We start from the raw sequence: 21,415 nt of genomic DNA, 5'->3' as shown, positions 1-21,415 counted from the left end.
ATGATATTTCCACAGTTTCTATATCCCATGTATAATAAACATTAACTTGTTGACAAAATATTGCAATGTCAGCTTCTAGCAATAAATCTTCACCATATTTTGCCTGAAAAATCAAAATGAAGATAAAGCGCTCCACAATAACAAAATATCAAAATTCTTTAAATATGTTTACTTAGTGATTATTATATTTTTTAATTTAATATAGCTCCACACAAGCGGGCTTCGGCTTATGTTTCGCAGAAGAACTTTAAAAAGTACATGGGGAAGAAAATTAAAAAGTATCAAAAGTAATGTGAACTTACAATTCTATTTCTGGTGTGGAGGAATGTAATTTTCGGTTTTTGACACACTTGATGCAGGAAAAATGTGTTTGTAGATATATTAGCATGACTAAATTTATTCCAAACATTCACAGAAATCCAATATTCTCCAACTCTATAAAAAACAGATACAGTGATAAAAAATATCTTGCACAAATTTATGTCCCTATAACGTATGCAGAATATCATAAATAAGAGCACATTAAAGAATAGTTTCAGAAACATACAAAGTAACTGCAATGGGGTCGTTTCCAAAATTTTAAAAGTATTTTTTTCTGAAAGAGCACGTTAAAAAGTATAGGATCTGACTTTTTTAAAAATAATTTGTTTAAGTTTAATATTTTTCAAAAATTACTTAAATCGGTGATCTTTCATTGTTTACATTTCTTGCTGATGACATCACAAATGATGAAATGCCATTCAGAGTTGCCATTAACAGAGCAAAATATTTAATTCGCATCTTTACTCACGTGTATTGGCAACAATATGGTTGGTAGCGACCGTAGAGAGCAGTTTTAATTCGCTGCCTGATTATCATAATGTGGAAACGCAGTAGAAAGATGCGGCAAAGTGTGACGTCATAAAGACCACGCTTTGTTTGAAAAATCGGACATTTAAAAAAAACTGTTGGGAAAATGAAAGTATTTTCTGGGTCCATGTTTTTTTTTTTTTTTTTTGCTCATTCTATCCATTTTAATTACTAAAAGTAGTACTTTTGACTGAAGGAAACCACCCCATTGATAGCAGTCCATTAATAATGAATTCTTTGAATCAGTTTAATAGTTGAATAATATTTATCAACATTGTAGAAGTAGAAATGTCATACTTTTTATATGTGTGAGAAACAGAAGAGGTGTTAGTAGTTACAGGCAAAGAACCATCACCAAAGTCCCATTGGAAAGTTAAATTTGTTCCAAACCAATAGAAAACACTGTAAAATAACTGGATAATTTACAAGATTTGGTCCTTGAGAATGAATGGATGTGAGGTTTGCTATTTTCTGAACAAGATGTAGGTGAAGCACAAGAGATGAAACGCTACTGATATGGTTTTGAGCAGTAACATTGACTCGATACCTGAAATAAATAATGAAGATTGAGGAAAAATCAGAATTATTAAATGCTGAGAACAAAAAAGAAAGGTAGAAAACATTTTTCATCAGCAAAGTTATTGTTAAATATAAGCTGCAATATACATCAGATCAATAAAAGGGTACTGTAGTGGAGAGGAAAGCCTTCCATAGAAAGAAGAAGCAGATTGCAAGAAGAAAAGAAAAAAAAAAACTAACTTTTAATTTAGAATTCCAGAAATAATTTTAACAAAAATAGTGAAGATGGTTGTGAGTTAAAAAGGCGCTGGAATATTTTGGTGATTATTTATTGTAAATAAATTGTATATATTTATGGTTTTTATTTCAGCGGTTTTTAATGATTTTTAGATAGTAGAATCTTCTGATAAATAGTTCGATGATCAAAATAATACTTTTGACAATCATCAACAGGTACCATGTTATATGTCCAATGTAAAAAGACCAAAAATTTAAAAAAAAAGTGAAAATAGCAGTAAATTCAGAATTAGGAACGTTTTGATGAGCTGCTGTTCATGTATTAATAGTATACTTTAGTTGCATTACTTATCTAGTTATTCAAGATAACTCCATTAATAAATGGGAGTGAAAATAAAAATCCATTATGATTGCACAGAATTGTTTATATTCTCGCCTCATAGCAACAGTAAGATATCTAATCCCAGAAATAACACTAAGATATCTTACTGTTGCCTTGCGGTGACAATATGGAGATAAAAAAATAATATCCATATAAAACAACAAACCAAAATTTTATTCAAATTAGATTCAATGAATTAGAAAGAATTATATTTTAAAAATACCCTTAACATTTTTAATGCCTCAACTGAAAAACTAATCAGCATTAAGTTGTGGCCTTCTTGCATTTGGAGTGCCATGTTTATTCTTCAATAACTGCAAAATACTCGAAAAGTTTTAACTTTCTCAAATCAACTTCTAACCAAATAATTTTTTTTTCAATAAAATAGCATTTAAAAACTTTACACATTAAGCAATGTTACAAGAACTAGAAAAGTGCAAAAGAAAAAAGTGACAATATCAAACAGACGACAATACTTTGACAACTGGTTTTTAAGAAATTTTAACTAATTGAAGTATGCCCCCACATTTTAAATGTTGAGTTACTTTTCTGTCAGACTAAAGCAGTAGAACTTCGATTATCCAGGCTAATTGGGACCACTAGGGCCTCAGATGGCTGAAATCTCGGTTAATAGAAATTTTGAACAAAAAACTTGTCATGATCATATGTTTTAAAACTGTATTAAGTAAAAGTTTTATATAGTATTTAAAAAGATAAAAATGAGCAAATAAAAATATTTTACAATAATAAAAACTAAAATAGAAAAATAACTTGTAGCATGAATTTCCAGAAAATATTTTTCTTTTCAAATTGAAAATTCATTATTTTATTAAATTTACATTATTATTATTTTTTTAAATGTCTGTTATCTTTGTTACCTTTCTTTGTAAAAGACCCAAATTTTTCTCAATAGCTGCCTGATCAAGCAAAAAATAAACTTCATTATGGGTTCGGTTAACAGAAACCTCAGTTAATTAAGGCTCTTCTGTACTTATAAAATAGTATCTGAAGCAACTATTACATGACTTCCCATTAGAAAATACGAAAGGAAAAAAAAGTGAGGTGGAACAATAATAATTAAAAAAATTATAGCATGAAAGAAAAAGAACAATACCATCCAGCATGTTGATATTGATGCTTTAAATAAGGACTATTGGTTCTCTTCAGTTCTCCTATTCCTAACTGCCAAATGAATCGAAGATAACTTTCAGTTGAAGGTGTCGTCTTGGCTTTAAACACAACTGTTTCATCTGAAGCCAGTTCAAGCGTTGTGCTTCCACACATTTCAGTCTCGTTAACAATAAGGCAAACCTCAATGGCTAAAAAGTTTCAAACAATTTAATAATATAGCTAACTAAGCTAATGCCAATCAAATAATTAAGTAAAAATCAAAAAGTAAATGATAATGAAAGGGATTTAACATCCAAACGAAAAACAGACAGCCTTTGTTCTTAGAATAATCTAAACATGAAAAATGGTACAGACATAATGGTCGACAGCACATTATTCATTTCAAGCACACAAAAGGTTTACAAAAATACCCAAAATGTATAGTTGAATACTTGTTTTGAATTTTCAACATTCATTAAAACAAAATGAAAAATTAAATGAGCAATTTTATAATCTTTGAAATATTTTATTTTTCTTCCTTTTAGTTTTGTTTTAAAATTTCAAAAGCTTTGGTTGGTACCAGTGGCGCAACAACAAGAGGAAGGGCGGGGGAGGGGGGAGGGGAGTGATTTCTTTTCTTCACATAGAATAAATTGGTTTTTCTTTTTGAGTAAATAAAGACTTCCAAGTCATAAATATACATGGATGCAATGGCTTTATTTTTTATGGAGATGGCAGAATTATACATAAAATTTAAATAATTATCTAGATATTTAATCAGAATGATCAACTTCAATATCAAAATGTATCAACTAAATTGATGCAACCCTTTCGTCTCCAAAATATATATACAGTCGATTCCCGCTACAACGCGATACGACTTACGCAAAATGGCTATAACGCAATTTTTTCACCAGTAAAGAATTTTAGGCCTAACGCGAATTCTTCCCGCAACGCAAAAATTTTCGATGGGGAATCGTGTTGCACAAGTATTGGCTTTGTAATTGGCTACTATATATATATATATATATATATATATTTTTTCGTGAATAGACCTTCATTCCTTTTGCATTACTGCGAGCGGAAGTTCCCACATCGCACTAGTCTGAACATCGCTCACATAAATAACTACTCCTCATTTTCCATTTATATTTTTCATTCTAAATTAGAAAGTTGATGAAATATAATGACACCTAAGAGCGTTGTTTGATCTAAAGTTTGTGAAAGTAGAAAGAAAAAGAGAACTTGGAACGCATCCCTCGCGTAAGTCGGGACTCAACTGTAGACACATTAGTAGCATCAATATGGAGTGCAGAGGATACTGTCCGAACTACACCATTTTGGGGTGCCATTCAACATTGAAAATTGTATATTTAAATCAATTGTGTAGAACTATCTTCACATTTTTATTTCTCTTAAACTTTAAATAATATTAAATTTACCTAATATTTCATATTTTACTTTCAATATTGACAAAAAAAAAATGCTTCTTAAATTTAAATTTGTTCTATTCTATCGATTTCTTAAAATTAAAATTCGATTAAATATAATGCTTTCAATGTTAGTACTCATATATATGCAGCCATACTTATTTGTTTTTGTTATTTTCCACAGTTTTCAGAGGTTTACATTTAGAATTGAAGTGTTTACTGTATTTGCATGTGTGCTGCACACAATTTATAAAACTTCAAGATTAAAAATGAGCAAGGAAAAGAAAACAACTATTTTTCTTTTGTTTGATTTTTATTTTTCCTAATAGTTTGATTTTGAAAATAAAATAAAAAAGGTGGGGGGGGGGGGAGACACATATCAAGTGTCTCCGGCAAGTTTAACATAAATATGCATTCCAGTTTGATATAAATGTCAGGTGTTATTTTACTGTATATTAACTGAACATTTTTTTAAAACTCCCTTTACATTTTCTTTACTAATAATAAAGCTGAAAGTCTCTCTGTCCAGAGGATGTCTGGATGTCTGTGACGCGCATAGCGCCTAAACCGTTCGACCGATTTTCATGAAATTTGGCACAAAGTTAGTATGTAGTATGGGGGTGTGCACCTCGAAGCGATTTTTCGAAAATTGGATGTGGTTCTTTTTCTATTCCAATTTTAAGAACAAAATTATCGTAAGATGGACGATTAAATTACGAAATTATCATTACGTGGAACCGTAACATGGGCACAAGCCAATTGGTGAGATACGAAATTATCATAACATGGAACCGTAACATGGGTACAAGCCAACTGGCGAGAAAATTCACCATACATTATTTGTAAATATACAGGCGAACCAAAAGATCTTCTGATTTTCTATTACGGGCAAAGCCGTGCGGGTATCACTAGTAAGTAACAAAAGTTGAGATTCCTTAGATTTTCTACAACCCAAAATCATTCAAAATGTACAAAATAATTTAACTTTAGGGTAGGGGTGTTACATTTTAAGCATGACACCACAAATTACCCCACAGGGACAGGGTCATACACAGGGGGGGGGAGAAAGGACATTTGTTGGTTTGGACTCAAGCTGAAGGGGGCCCGAGATCTTTAAAATAGGGGTGAAATATATGTAGGAATGTAGGGTAAACAACATGGAGAGAGGCCCCTAAAAGTTATTTGTGACAAGTCCCAAAATTTCTATGCACGCCCCTGCACATGGAAATAACAAAGTCAGGATCGCCAGTGTGACATGTTTGCAACATTTTGACCCACAGGGGGGCATTGCAGCTGAAAGTCTGTGTACTGAAGGTACTTTATATTATAACTACAGTTTCATGGGTAGGGTATCTATATACCAGTTAAATGCTTTAAAAAAAAAGCAGAGAAACAATATTATTACGCCCTTCAAAGTGAAGTAATAAATTTTGTGCTGTCCCAAACAAGTTAAGACCTTCTTTCCAACCATCATCATAGATGGGCTGATACAGGAAGTCTAAATAAATTAAAGCTTGTGATTTTACTCTAAAAGCTTAATTTTGTACATTTCACTAGTATATATATATTTTTAAAGAAGAATTTATTATTTTATTAAATATTTTACTTGATAGCTAATGAATACAAGAAAATTGCTTAAGACAGTAAGTACTGGAGGATGGTTCTAACTCTAGCTGCTCATATTTGCTACCTTACAATAAAAGTGCATCTGTATGGACATGGACGGATACAAGGGAGGGGGGGGGGGAGAATCGTCCCTCCCTTGAAGGGTTCTATAGGATATTTTTTGACATTAAAGTTTAAGAAATATTTTTTAGGAAATCTGCAAAAAATTTATGGAGACTCTCAGCCGGAAATGTTTTGGAATATTTCAAACTTGAGTTCTTAAAAACGCAATTTTAAACCATCTTTGGTGTCATTGGAGGAAGAAATTAGGTTCATGCTTTCCTCTGCTAACTTTTCAAAACTGCAGTTCCAAAAATACAATTTTAAACGATATTGGATTATTAAAGAGAAGAAGGACCGGAGACTAAGTAGTTTTTCCAAAATTGAAGTTCTAAAAATGTAATTTCGCCCCTCCCTCGAAGGATTCTTTGATCCGTCTTTGTGTATGGACATCTACTATTTCAGAGACATATTGGAAAACTTCTTTCAAATAAGAACTCTGTTTAACAACTATAGGTCAAGAAAGACAAAATACTAATTTTCTAATTATTACATACCTTGAAGTCTTTCTTGAACATAGATTTTTGAAGAAAATGAAGGTCTATTTAAGTATTTAGAAGAGAAATCAGTAACTTCATTGTATGCTTCAACAATGACCTCATAAATACCAGGATTAATATCTTGCAGAAATAATGTGTCACCTATAACAACAAAAACAATTAATTAGAAATAAGTGCTGATTTCTTTTCTTGATTGAATAAAAATATTGAACAGCTCAGTTAATTACCAATATTAGTGAAATATTCATCCCCAATATGCCAATTAAATGAAACATTAGTTCCACGAGTTAAAGATGCTTGCAAAGTCAAATTACTTCCATATTCAACAATGTAGTATAATTTATTCAATTTAAGTCCTTCAGGAGCAAATTGCACGTAAAAGGGAAGATCAAGTTTTGTCTTCACTGAATCTAACAAGTTTGTAGCTGTCACATACACTTCATACACCCCATCTGAAAAAAAAGGCACAATTATTATTGAATAAAAGATTGTAAGTACTATCATAATATATTGATAAAAAAGTTTTCAAAAACCGATTAAATAATGAAATATTTTTTTGGCTGAGCTACCGAGTTCAAAATTTTGCAACAATTAACACATGAAAGCATAATATAATCCTTTTTATCATCATTAATTATTTATAATTTGTTTAATATTTGAAATTCTGTTTGCTTAATTTTATATTTACTTGGCTTTTTAGTTTTGCTGCGTTGCACATCTATGGGCTCTTGGTGGGATCTTTCAAAAAATTTTTTCACTTTTATTTTATATATATATATATATATATATATATATATATATATATATATATATATATATATATATATATATGTATATATATATATATATAATAATAATAATAAAAGTGAAAAATATTGAAAAGACCACACCAAGAGCCCATAGATGCGCAACGCAGCAAAACTAAAAAGCCAAGTAAATATAAAATTAAGCAATCAGAATTTCAAATATTAAACAAATTATAAATAATAAATGATGATAAAAAGGAAAAATGCAAACAGCTATTAAGTAGGAATAGATAAAGTATGAATCCAGAGCTCATCAGCCGTGGAGGTTTCTAATGAATCCTCCACGGCTGATGAGCTCTCTTTTAACTATGAACTAGAAGAGAATGTTTAAGCTCCAGTACATGCAATATAGAGCAAAAATGGGCAAAAGCATCACTTGCTAAGCTAAAAACAATAAACTAGAGCTCAAACCTAAAACTAAAAGCAGGGGGTTTCGCCTCGACTAATAAGAAAAACAAGTTCCGATAATTAGCCTTCCGATATTGTTTTCCTAATTAGTCGAGGCGAAACCTCCTGCTTTTAGTTTTAGGTTTCAGCTCTAGTTTATTGTTTTTAGCTTAGCAAGTGGTGCTTTTGCCCATTGTTACTCTATATTGCATGTACTGGAGCTTAAACATTTTCTTCTAGTTCATAGTTAAAATTTTGGTCTTTTGACCATAATTAATGAACCCTCCACGGCTGATGAGCTCTGGATTCATACTTTATCTATTCCTACTTAATAGCTGTTTGCATTTTTCCTTTTTATCATCATTTATTATTTATAATTTGTTTAATATTTGAAATTCTGATTGCTTAATTTTATATATATATATATATATATATATATATATATATATATATATATATATATATATATATATATATATATATATATATATAATATATATATTAATCATTTGAATGTTAGAGCTAGCATTTATTATTTCTCTATACCTATTGAAGTGAAATTTTTGCAAATGGTTCCTTATCCAATTTTTCCACACCTAGAAATAATATTCTTTATAATTGATACTACAGTAGCTTAAGGGAAATAGAATAAATGAATTTTATAAAACAGAAGAATTAATTTCTATTTATTTTTCTCTCAAGTTTAGCAAGCAATTTTACAACTTATACATATTATCTATGTTCTTTAGTATAGAATGTTATTTTTATGAGTTGTTCCCCAGACATTATAAACTGTTTCATGTATACTAGGTATTTTTCCTGTTTACAAGGGATGGATGGTCAGTTTAAATCCCAATCTTTGCATTATAAATTATACTAGCAGTACATCGCACAGCGATGCCTGTGCTAAAAATTTAAAGAAAACCCGTTGAATTAAAGAAAAACAAATTACATCAAAATTACATTTGCAGTAGCTTTCAAGTGTAAAAAAATCCATAATTCATTGCCAAATTCGCCAAATGAATTTCTAATTAAAAAGAAAATCAATTAACATACACACAATGAATTTAAAAAAAAGGAAAAATATTCATAAGCAACAAAGGCAACTTCCTCCAAAATATTTTAAAAGAAAGTAATTGAAAAATTGTCTGGAAAATGAACCTAGTGTTATAGTTGGAAATTTGTCTGGAAAGTGGACCTAGTGTTATAAGCAATTTCTCGAAAGAGACGCCTTGAAAATTGGCTCAATTAGCATCGCTTATATCTCCTGTTCTAATTAATTGAGAAAAATGAAACAAACATCTTGTTGGGGAAGAAAAACCCTTTCCAATGACATATAATGTTTGGGGTGGGGTGGGGGGGATTTTTTACCCTGTAATTTGCCAACATTTAGCTTAATTAGTTAATTAGAAAAAACTAATTCAAAATTTAGAATTTCGGCTTCAAGGTGCACGGCCCGGGGTACATTTGAATTTTTGTGCCAAGTTTCAGGGCTGTATGTACTATGGGGTCTTCTGGCCATCGAGTACAAACAAAGAAACACCGTCACCTTTACATATATATAGATTTCTCAAAAATAACCCTTTTTCTTTCGTACCTCCAAAGAAGTATGTATTACAAGTAGAATTAAAATTCGCTAATAGAAATTGTTTGTAGCTCAAAATGTGTATGGCGTTACACAAATATTTGCTGAAATAAAACAACTCAGGGACGACGTCCTGAACTAAAAATTTTTCAGAAGCTGAAAATTCTCAATTTGCCAAATGGAATTCTAAATTTTGCCAAACGATAAATTATGGGAAAGCAGTATGCACACATGCATAAACACAATAAAAAAGGACATTCAGGTAGCTAAAAATTGCAGTATTGCAATTATGTATCCACATTTGCCGAATCAGACAAAACTTGCTGAATAAGGACACATGTTTTGGGAGGTCAGACTAATCTTACGGGTCCTCAAATCTGGTGGCCTCCAACAACACTCTCACAAGTAAATTCAGCTAGCCTAAAGGAAATCATTTGACTAAGTAACAATGCTAGTTAATCTGACCCATTCCTCCACCAAATAAATGAATAAATAACGAAAAAAAGATAGTAAATGATGTTTGAACTACAATAGTAAGGGAGGCAGTTTTCCATTCCACACTATTGAAGCATGGGTATTTACTTCAAAAATGTATATTCAACTAAAATACTTTTCTGTATGTATTCCGATATGTATAACCAACCATATACAAAATAATAAATTTTTACTCAAAAATTGTATTTTGATCACATATTTAAAGAATTATTGTGTGAAAGAACTTAGCAATCTAATATAATATTCACATTAAAAGTGTTGGATATGCCTAATCAATGTTGATAGCCAAATTTCAGATATAAAAAGCCATTCTACAAAAAGTAAAAAGCTTAACTGGTTACAAAAAAAAACAATCAATTTTTTAAGGTCTTAGTTTTTTATAACCCAGTAATAAGTCCCTGCATGACATCAAAATGCAACGAAATGTCAATAAAAATAGTTTGAATAAATTTTCATCATGAAGTACCAGAGAGCAAATGCAAATGAGAAAGGCAACAGAAAACAATATATATATATTTTTTGCTTATTAATGAGAAAACTGTTTCTATATTTGCCACGTTATGACTTAAACAGCAATAAAATAAATAACATCATAGTCTCAATAACTTCTCTGTTTATTCTTCCAAACATTCCTCATGCTTTATTTATTTTTTTTTTCCACTTTGGATATGACTAATCTAGATTGTGATTTTAAAATCCTGAAGTTCATCACTGAATTGCTTATACTTCTCCAATTATGACATTGAAAGGAAATATTTTTTGGTTCAGGATATGTTTCTTTCATAATTTCATCAAGTCTTTCAATAAAAAATATTATAAACTGTGTAGTACATATGTATCAGTTTTACCAATTATTTCATATTTAGATTTTTAAAAAAATTCCCACTCACTTTTTGCATTTTTTTTTTTTGTAAAATACCCAGTTTTTGGGTATTTACCCAGGCTTTGGATAAATACCCGGGTATACCCAAAAAATATTTACCTACATGCTGGGTATTTACACGATCTACATCACTAAGTATGTGACTATACAAAATTCAAATTTTTTCAAATATTTTGAAAATAAGTACTGAGAACCTTTTGAACTCAGTAGTTTTGTAAATGCTCCTACAAGTTTTTAAAACTGTTTGAGGTATTGACCATTACTAGTTAAATTAAGGAGGCTGGGTATATTAACAAGAATAATAAAACTACTGGGACATTCTTAATATAATACAAAGTAAAATAGGAATATACACAAATACAAATGTGACAACCAGTAACAGGCTCTGGGCCCAGCTAGGCTGTTTCTAGTCAGTTTATTAGTCCCCAATGAAGATCAATGACCCTCTTAAAGCTATCCACCCCTTGCTCATTACCGTCTCTTCCGGTAAGCTGTTCCAAGTGCCCAGGACACTACTAAAGTATTGTCTGTCTTTCACAATAAGGCATATGACTCCTCTCTCATCCCGTGGTATCCAATGAATCTATTTCGCTGTTTTTGAAAGAAGGTATATTCGGATCATAACATTTTGTTGTAAAATCAGCAGTTTTTAAAATGTAAGAACGACTAAAATGACAACAGACAAGTGAAGCAAGTCATGTAAAGGACACTAGGACTTTTTTTTTGCACATTAAAATGCATGCCCAAGTTAAGGCTGTCTGGTTGTCTCATTTAGAAGCACGTGGATTGCGTACCGATCACCCCCGCGTAAAATGAAACTCGGCATTCGAGGGGGCATGGCGAAGTGCCTTCTCGTGAAAAACGGACAGTTGTAGTTTTTCCTAATTTCTAGTTTAGTATTAGATTTGAATAGCTTAAAAGAATGACTCCTTGTCCTGCTTTCTGTGCAAAAATTTAACCCATTAACATGTTTCATTTTGATACATTTAAACAACTGAATCATGTCCCCTCTGACTCTCTTTTGCTCCAGGCTATACATACTAAGCCTATTAAGTCTGCTCTGATATTATAATCTAAATCTGAAAGTCCCCTTACTAGTCTAGTTACTCTTCTTTGAACCTTTCCAATACAGAAATATCTTTCCTGAGATAAGGAGACCAAAAACTGAACAGCATACTCCAAATGAAGTCTTACGAAACTCCTATATAAAGGTAGAAGAACGATCTTAGAATTGTTTGAAATAGATTTATTGATAAACCCAACATTCTGTTGGCTTTGTTACTTGCAATGCTGCATTGTTGACTAAACTTGAAATCGTGATTTATTAAGACACCCAGAACAATAACATTTTCTGCCCAACTAATAACCGAACCCTGTAGATAACAACTTGTACGCTTATTACCATGCCCTAAGTATGTACACATTTCCTGCATTAAAAAAACTATTTTTAACTCACCGGAAAAGTAAGTGTGCTTCACAACTGCATAGGAGAAATCCCACAGTGGAGGTTGAGAAGGCACCAATTCTGTTGTACCATCACCAAAATCGAACAGAAACTGGACATCAGACCCTCGCCAAACAGAAGCCTTAAACTTGACAGGATCAGTAGCATAGTCATGGCCACTATCAACTTCGCTATCCGATCTTGAGGCATGCAGAGGTACGGCATAGAACCCAGACAGTGGCTGAAGATGCAAATCCTTGATTTCCTCTACTGCTTGGATAGATTGATTGAGAAAGATTGTAATTTCTTCATAATTGTTGTAAACTGTAACCGATATATTGTACACATCAGCTATGCCATAACTATGATATGCTGTACTGTTCTTGGCAAAACTAAAAATAAAGAATTCTTGTAAGAAAAATTCTTAACTAAACTATCAATCAATATAATATATTAAAAGCGACTAGAAAACAGTACAAATTTGAACTGAAAACAAAGGATGATTTGATAAGTAAGAATTGTTGAAAAAAAAAGAAAACCTAGTCTTTTTTAAAAATACTAATATTACAAGAATTTCTAACTTTTTGTTTACATAATAAAAAAAAATCACTTTAAAATATTAATAGCAATGCAGCAATGACAATTATTACAGCGAAAAAAAAAAGTGAATATTTGTATCCATTGTTAGATAGATATAGGAACAAATAGAGAAATTTAGTTGAGGAAGGGCATGAAAAATTTTCAAATTTTACACCAGATATATTGCAGGTTCTTTCTTACATCAACATGTTTGCCTTCTGTTACAATTCTGTTAGAAATGAACAAGTTTAAATCATAGTGAAGCTACTTCAACGGAGTACATTTTTTTAAATGAAAACACTGAATTCAAAAAGAGCGTCTTTTCTAAAATACAGAATTCAATTACTTTCTTTAGTAGTCAACCTTTTAATCAGGAGTGCAAGTGGACTCATGTAAAATTTTCTGAAGGCAGTGAAATTTTCGTAAACTATGAAGAAGCTACCCCCTCTCCCCCCCCCCCCCCCCCCCCGCCCACTCGTAAAAACTCTTACAAAACAAATATGCATACAAAAATCATTGAAAAAACATTTTTTAAAGTTTTTTTTAAATAATTTTTCAGTTTTAGAATGTGTTGTCGGCTTGAAATTTTCGGAAACTGCAAACCAAAATTTTTGGAAATTTCGGATCACGAACGCCCCTGGTTTTCTTGAATAATATATATCTTGGACTTATAAATGCTACACATAATACACAGATACACAGATTATGCATCAATAAATTTATGTAAAGTTACTTACCTATGCACTATAGTGTATTGGTCATCCATGTATTCTCCAAAATCCCATTCAAAATTCAAATTTGTTCCGTTTTTGACAGTGCACATTACAATAACTTTCTCAAAGAGTGAAACAAGAGTAGGAGAAAGAAGAATTAAATCCACATCACTAATATGTTCTTCCACTATGACTGTATCAGATTGTTCAAAAGCTCCGTAAAAACTTGACGCATTAAAATAAACATCGTACACTCCTGAAGAAGTGTACATATAAGCAATATTCACCACCAGGGCACCTTCCACTGCCTCATACTCAAAATTGCATTCTTCAAGATCCAAATGGCAAGTAATATTGTCTCCAAAGTCAATGAAGACATCAGGTACTGGCATAATCTGGTTGATATGCAAAGTAATGACGCCATATTCATTGACAAAGAAATCAGTGATGGTGTAATTCAGGAGAAGCAAAGCAACTGCAGCTTCAAATATCATTGACTCTTGCAGATATCCCAAACCATTTACAACTTTCAGCTGCAACTTATACTGACCAGGAGAAACTTGGTTGGATAGGCAAATCTGAAAAGATAAAACAGGTATTCAACAAAACATAAGATTTAACAACATAAACAAAATATATTGTATCAGATTTTATGTCCACCATACTATAACACTCATGAGAATACCAATACAAGAAACAAAGTTGAAGCATACTTTTGTTTCTCTGCTTCTTGTTTAAGGAGTTTTTAATTTCGGGTTTTGAACTATGCTTAATGAAAAAACTATGCACAATATTGAATGTGATACATGATTATCTTCACACACACTAAGATACATAAAAGGAAAATGAAACAAAGTATTGAAAATTTCCTACTTTGGTAAACCAGTTGATTAGTGCATGGACAACGTTAACTTGATTTTTGTAAAGAAAACACAAAAAAGAAAAAAACTCTTGTAACATGTGTACGCAACAATGTTGGCCAGAGCAGGGGAAAAACTGGCCGGAAGAAACTTCTTTTAAGAATTTATCACATAAATTGCAATTTTGTATGAAAAAGCAATAGAAGATAATAATAAATATGTATCGTTAGATCTATAAACATTAATTACAAATGATAAATTACTAATCAAATTATTAAATATTACGGTCAACTTCAAATTAGAACAACAATAAAAGTCTCCACTGCAACTAATTCCATTACAGTTCAAAGGGGGAAAGTAGACGTCATTTAAGTGGGAAAGTATTTCAACTAAATTCATTTTTTCATCTAATTATCTTGCACAAATGATGAAGAAAAAATCTAATTTTAAGAAAAGAGAGAGAGAGAAGAAAAGACCTGTTGATGATATTATCTGAGGAAAGCATTTGAAATTCAAAAGTAAAACTCCAACTGTAATGAACTTAAAGCTTAAAACAAATTCTACTTTACACAGAAAAATTTGCTTGCTTGATTGGTATCAAAAACTTAAACAGACAAGTGTGTTTTCATCTCTAAATTTACAAAAGAATATTAATTGCATTTTCAATCAGCATCATTGTTAATTACAGCTCTATAAAGATAAGAAATAAATAAATGAATTCCTTGGAAAATTCTGAATTTTTTGATATGTCTTGACCTGTAGTTCTCAGCTGTTCGAGGAACAAACACATATGTTTATTTCACATGACTCAATGCCTATAAACCCCCAAAAGGATACATCTGACATAAGGGTTACAGCAAGTTGAGGACAATAAGCACTCTTAATTGTTTAATAAAAAGCTGTAGAGTTGATTCTGAAACTGAATTTTGCTTATACCAGAATAACCTCACTTCTAGATACTCAAAATGATACAACTTTTCTTTATTTACTTTTTTTTTTTTCTTTCACTTTTCTGAACAAATTGAGTTTTAGACAAAAGTGTAAAACACACTAACTTAGAATGCACTGATATACAGATTAGAGCCTTTCAAAACTTAACATCATGAATACAGTAACATGTCAGCAAATAGCAACTTACTTCGGGCACAGCTGTCACTTTCTCTTCATTCTGTATGTTCCATATAAAAACATTTCCCAATGCATTTGGCTTCACATCTACACTCCAATTGTTTTGAAGAGGATGCCTGAGCAAAAGGGAAAAGAAAAGAAAAAAAATTAAAAATAAGATTTGACCTAACCAATGCATTGTTACATCAAAATGTGAATCAAAGAGGGGCATGAACCAGAGCTACAAAGTCTGATTTTGGAGAGTCGGAGTCGGGGGTAGAAAGTTTTAAAATTCCAAGAGTGGGAGTCAGTCATTTTCCTTCTAACTCTGCAGCCCAGGCATAAATGCTGTTATCACTTTCTGTTCGTGAGATATTAAATTTCAAAATGTGGCATATTTTTAAAAGTTTATAATGGAAACAAATATATATACATACATAGCTATCACTATGAATTTTCTATGATTTTAATTATTTACAGATTTAAAAACTTTCTTGTTGAATTTTCAGTTTTTCTTCACAAATAAAGAAAAGTCGAAAATTTTAAAAATCTTTAAGATTTAAAATACCCTTACATTTTGCTGGAATGGCTCTCAAATGAATTATTCAGCCCTGAAAAGCATTTTTTCACTCTATAATGTGGTAGTTTATCATGAAAGTTCAAAATAGAATAAACATTTTGGGAAGAGCTATCCAGAATGTTTCCCAAATAACAGGTGTAAAATTTTATAGAAAACGACCAATATAGATAAAGTGCTTACTATCACAATTGTACAGCCATCAATCCAAATGGATTCCCAATGGATCGCCATTGGTAAAACATGAGGGTCAGGACACCCCTCTCCCTAATTTTCATCAAAGATATCTGAGGACTAAAAGGGGAGAGGGACTAATTTAGGGACTTCAATTTCAACCAAGAGAGAGGAGAGAAAAAGACAGCCTCAGGTTATTTATTTGCCCTAATACCAGAGGTGACGGCTCGTACGCGGGGGGTAGGGGGGGGACAAGGAAGGCGACTGCCTCCATCACTTTGAAACGTAAAGGGGTTTTGCCCCTCCGCCGCTTTTCTAAGTTCAAAATTAACAATTGATCAAAATATAATAAAATTGGTTGACTCACATGTTTGAAGAAAGAAAAATTGACTTAATAAGAGTGAATTTCATGGGTTTTTTTGATTTTTTTTTCAAGTTTTTGTTTCACAAAAAGCATTGTGTTTTCCTGCGTATTATCCGCAGGTTCTAAAATCGGCCTGAAGAAAAAATCTTTGTAAAATCAGTGGATAATACGATGTAAAAATTAAATTTTGATTTAACATACAATTTTAGCAGCAAAATCAAAAACGGGAAGAAGTAATAACTTTTAAGGTATAATCAAAATTAATCTAAAAATTATGTTTTCTTCTTGAAATCATGATTATAGTACGATAATTACTTAACGACAATGAGTAAAGTCAAAGGAGCACACGGACTTATCCTATGCATATGAAGGCTTCTTCCTTTACTGTATGGTTGTTTACTTTACATAGAATGAATCGCGTAAAAGGAACATTCAAGCTACGTTAAATAACAACCAATAGGCAGCAAAAGAACATTTAAGCTATATGAAATAAACAACTTACAGGTCGTGAAACGTTCTCTGTTGGTGAATCCTACTGTATATATTGAGCAACCTTGCATCACTCTAAAGTTAGTGTCCCCGTTAACGTGTAAGTTTGAAGACGACAACTTCTTTAAGTTAATCTTTTTCAAAGGAATGCAAGTTTGAAGAAAACAATTCAGATTCCATGGTTTAAAATAGCATTTTTATGCGGAAAAATATTCATTGATATTTACAAATAAGAATCAAACATAAACTTAATTCATTCATAAAGTTGTTTCGATTCCACCAAATAACATTTCATTCCACTGTACTTTGGCTCCTACATCTCTAACTTTAAGAAAATATGAAGCGTCTCCCATTTGAAAGAGTGTAGTAGACTTCACAATAAATTAAAAGTGTTTTAAAATTTGTAACATTACTTCGGAAGATAAAAGTATATTCATGTCCATTATTCAATCTGCAAACATTTCTTTAATTGTTCTATTATTTTCTTTTCTTTCTCCCCATTGCAATTTTTATTTTCATGCATATTTTCCACTAAGGCTGTCAGTTTAAAGCAGATCGGAGACGGGGGGGGGGGGGGGGGGGGGGGGGGGGGGGGGGGGGGGGGTTGGATTTTGGATACCTTGTATATTTGTGTATGTATTATTTCATCCCCCCCTCCTGAAATATGTATTCAGTAGATAACCTCTTGAAACAACTGTCTTCATAAAGAGTGAAACTTTAAACGTAAAATAAATAAATAAAATAGTTATGATTGGCATTCATGCAATAAATAAAAAAGAAAATTTTGTTATACAACAGCGTCCAGCTAAATTCTCATAAAAACAAAACTGAAAATAGAGTTAATGTTCGTTTGAAGTTGTTAAAATATCTGCCTTAGCATTTTTCAAATATGTACTGTCAAAGCTATTGATAAAACAAACATTCAATTCCTTCCTTTGCTTTAACAGTCATTAGGTTTTCTTTCTCTACTAAGATGAACGCAAAACTAAAAAGACTACTCTTGACAAACGCAAAAAACTAAAAAGTCTACTCTTGACAATCTTTTTAACTTCTTAAGAAGCAGGAGAAATTTATCTGATAGCCGGAGGCTAAAAATTGAACACAAAGCAGGAGCCTCCTACCTAACACAGGAAACTTGGAAAGTCTGCCAACACAACTTTTATACTTCAGGCATTTAATACCCGTAATCTATCTACATACGGTCTGACCACGGATTGTATGGAAAGACAAACATCCGTTTTACAGCCGAAAATGGACGAATCTATTATTTTTTTTACCGATGTCAGCTTTTACAGAAGCAGAGTCTCATTCAAATGAGCGGAATACGCGCATCAAATTTTTACTTTTCCCCCTTATTCACATAGATTCGTCTTACATGGATGTTTGAAAATTCCATGCAATCCGTGGTTGGACAGATCTCAACTTCAACGACAGAAAAAGATTCATTACATGTTTCAAAAGTTCGCAATATTATTCAGGGGTGCCAGGGCCGCGCCAAGCTTGATCGGCGCCGTCGTGCAAATGTCTTTTGAGCGCCTTTATGCTCTGGCGTTCCAGAAAAATATAGTTAACACCTGAAGGGAGGTTTTGTAGACAAAAAAAAAAAAAAACTTTGGCATTTAGTTTATACAAAAAAAATGTGTGAATATTTAATTTCGCAATATGGTGTACGTTTTTACTTCATATCTCGAAATTATTCCGAGTTCAGCAGCTCCTCTGATTTGCTTTTAATGTGTTTTGGAGGAAGAAAATATTTTAATATCTAAGTTAAGCCACTTTAAATATCTATCTAATCTCTAAGCGATGAACAATTAATAAACTTTTATGCCTGCCAAAACATGACAACAGGAGCAGTAGCGCAACTAGAAAATAGTTTTAGGGGGGGGGGGAGGGGGAGGTACAAATTGAAAAAAAAATATCTCTTTTAATAAGAGGGGTCCGGGGGTTCTTCCCTGAAAAACTTTGAAACTTGTAGTTTGAAAAACACCATTTTAGACGGTCTTTGCTGGTGTTACGGGGGAAGGGGGGAGGTACAAGGGGCTCCGCGGAAATTTATAGAAGTTAATAAGCTTTAAAAAAGTGATTATAGGCCATATTTATTGACGTTGGAATAGGGGATAGAACTCTGGGATTCTAACAGATCTTTTTTTTCTTTTTTTTTTTATAGATAGAAATCGATTCCTTTTCTCCCCTTCAATTTTTCGAAATTGAACTTCCGAAAACGCAATTGTAGACAACTTTGAAGTTTTTTACAATAAGGGAATTTTGGAGCTCCCCCTGCAAAATTTTTCAAAATTAAAGTCCTAAAAACCTAAGCAGTATTCTATTATATTAAGAGAAATGTAGTTCAGAGGCTATTCTAACTTGAAGTTTTCGTAAGTCATGTTTTAAAAACCTATTTTTTTATTTTTTAAGAGAAGGAGGTTCGGAGGCCCTTGCCCGAATATTTTCTGAAATTGAAGTCGTAAAAACGTGATTGTAAGATGAAGAAAAATGCTAATGTAGGCATTAATTAGCATCATGTGTTTTCAGTGCAAATAGCATATTTAGACCAGGGTTCATACTCTATTTGGATGAAAAAATTCCATGACTTTTCAAAGAATTTTTCATGACTTCATAAAAATTTTCATGATCTCGTTGCACGAAGAGAATAGTGCTATTTAGTATCAAACTTGCCACTTTTTTTTGGAAATGAGCATTAACAAAACTTTTTCGTGAATGCCACTACCTCATCGAAGCAGTTAATTGTGATTGAAAAATATTATTGTACACCTAAAAAAGTAAACTATTCCTAGCAATAAGTTACCACCCCAAAGGCAGGGCTAAGGCAGAACTACATGCAATATATACCAACATACGCGCAATATTTCTAGATGTGATAACTAAGCTGTCTGCTGTCTGGTATATTGCACACACACTATTCTTTTATTTGTCTTCATCATATAAATTTAAATAAAGTAAAAATGCAGTGAATGGAACATAATGATGCTTAAATGTCTTTTTTTTTAACAGGCAGAATGATAATGAATAGGACAAAGATTGATTATTACTCAGTTTCAATAAATTTATTTTAAAAGTTTCCGTTTGGTGTCAACAGTACACTTAATCCTCCACATAACTTGACAGCATATTTTGATTCCTTAAAGTAAAGCCACATTTTTCAGTAAATTCATGTTTTTACACCAGATATTTAAAAAAAAAATAAAAAAATAAAATAACATTCAGTAGTGAATAAATCTTCTGATTCAAATGTACTTGTTTACTTATTTGCACATTTTCAAATGCGCATAAATTAATAGGTTCAGAAATTCTAGAACATAGTGTTTGATTCCTGACATTGAAAGTAGCAGTAGGCCGCATGGTTTAGTTTTGTGGGCCATGTGTTGGCACTACTGTTTTGGAGTATTAAGAGTTCCCTTATTTCTGCATTATATCGCTTGACAAAAGATCTTCATTTTCTAAAACCTTCAACAAATTAAGATAAACTGTGATAAATTTAATAATCAAGTTTCGGAGTAATTGAAACCAACTCAGATGAAACTGCATTGCGTTTTTTGAGTGGGTATGGTGAAATTAAGAACTTGCAAGTTCGCTACTACAGAAGTTAAAATATAAAAAGTGTTGAAAATAATGGTAAATTCAAAATGAGTGATGTCAAAGCACTATAATTGCAGACATTAAAATTCAGATTTGTTTTTGGGATCGTTCAATTTTCCAGCTTTAATAGCTTTTAAGTGCAGTACTGTTAAATCACTCAAGATTTCTAATGCTCTTTTAGCTACTGTTACTTTCTCTTTGCCCAGACATTTTTCCATGACCGAAAATAAATTTCCATGACTTTGAATTAAAATTCCAATTTTTCATGACTTTCCAGGTCTGAAATTTGCTTATTTTTTTTTCGATGACTTTCCAGGATTTCCATGACCCGTACGAACCCTGTTAGACACAACAAGGCAATAATTTTTCCTTATAGATAGGCAGCAAGGAGGATTGCTTGTTTTAATGAGCAGTATAATTTTACCGCTACTTTTATAGATATAACGAAAATTTCAATTTTATTTTTTTGGTTGGAGATTTTTCCCCTCATTTGGAGCATTTTTGATTGGTAGAGCTCGGCGCCTTTCTGACTCTGGCGCCGTCGTGCGCCGCACGACCTTGCACATAGGGACGGCACGGCCCTGAGGGGTGCCCCCCTAAGAG

At 31.9% G+C, this 21,415-nt stretch overlaps 1 protein-coding gene across 1 annotated transcript in view; it reads right to left on the bottom strand.

Moving 5' to 3' along the window:
- The window catches only part of LOC129226909 (uncharacterized), a 111,982-nt gene that overhangs the window by 79,053 nt on the left and 11,514 nt on the right, over positions 1-21,415 (bottom strand). The window contains 8 exon segments of the mRNA XM_054861538.1: positions 1,147-1,265; positions 1,267-1,396; positions 3,102-3,306; positions 6,750-6,893; positions 6,980-7,204; positions 12,365-12,744; positions 13,669-14,222; positions 15,643-15,748. Of these exon segments, the coding sequence (XP_054717513.1) occupies positions 1,147-1,265; positions 1,267-1,396; positions 3,102-3,306; positions 6,750-6,893; positions 6,980-7,204; positions 12,365-12,744; positions 13,669-14,222; positions 15,643-15,748 (1,863 nt within the window).

Source organism: Uloborus diversus, chromosome 7 (assembly GCF_026930045.1).
Source record: "Uloborus diversus isolate 005 chromosome 7, Udiv.v.3.1, whole genome shotgun sequence".
Taxonomy (NCBI): domain Eukaryota; kingdom Metazoa; phylum Arthropoda; class Arachnida; order Araneae; family Uloboridae; genus Uloborus; species Uloborus diversus.
The sequence above is the reverse complement of the archived record's forward strand: the minus strand, read 5'-3'. Positions and strand labels throughout refer to the sequence as shown.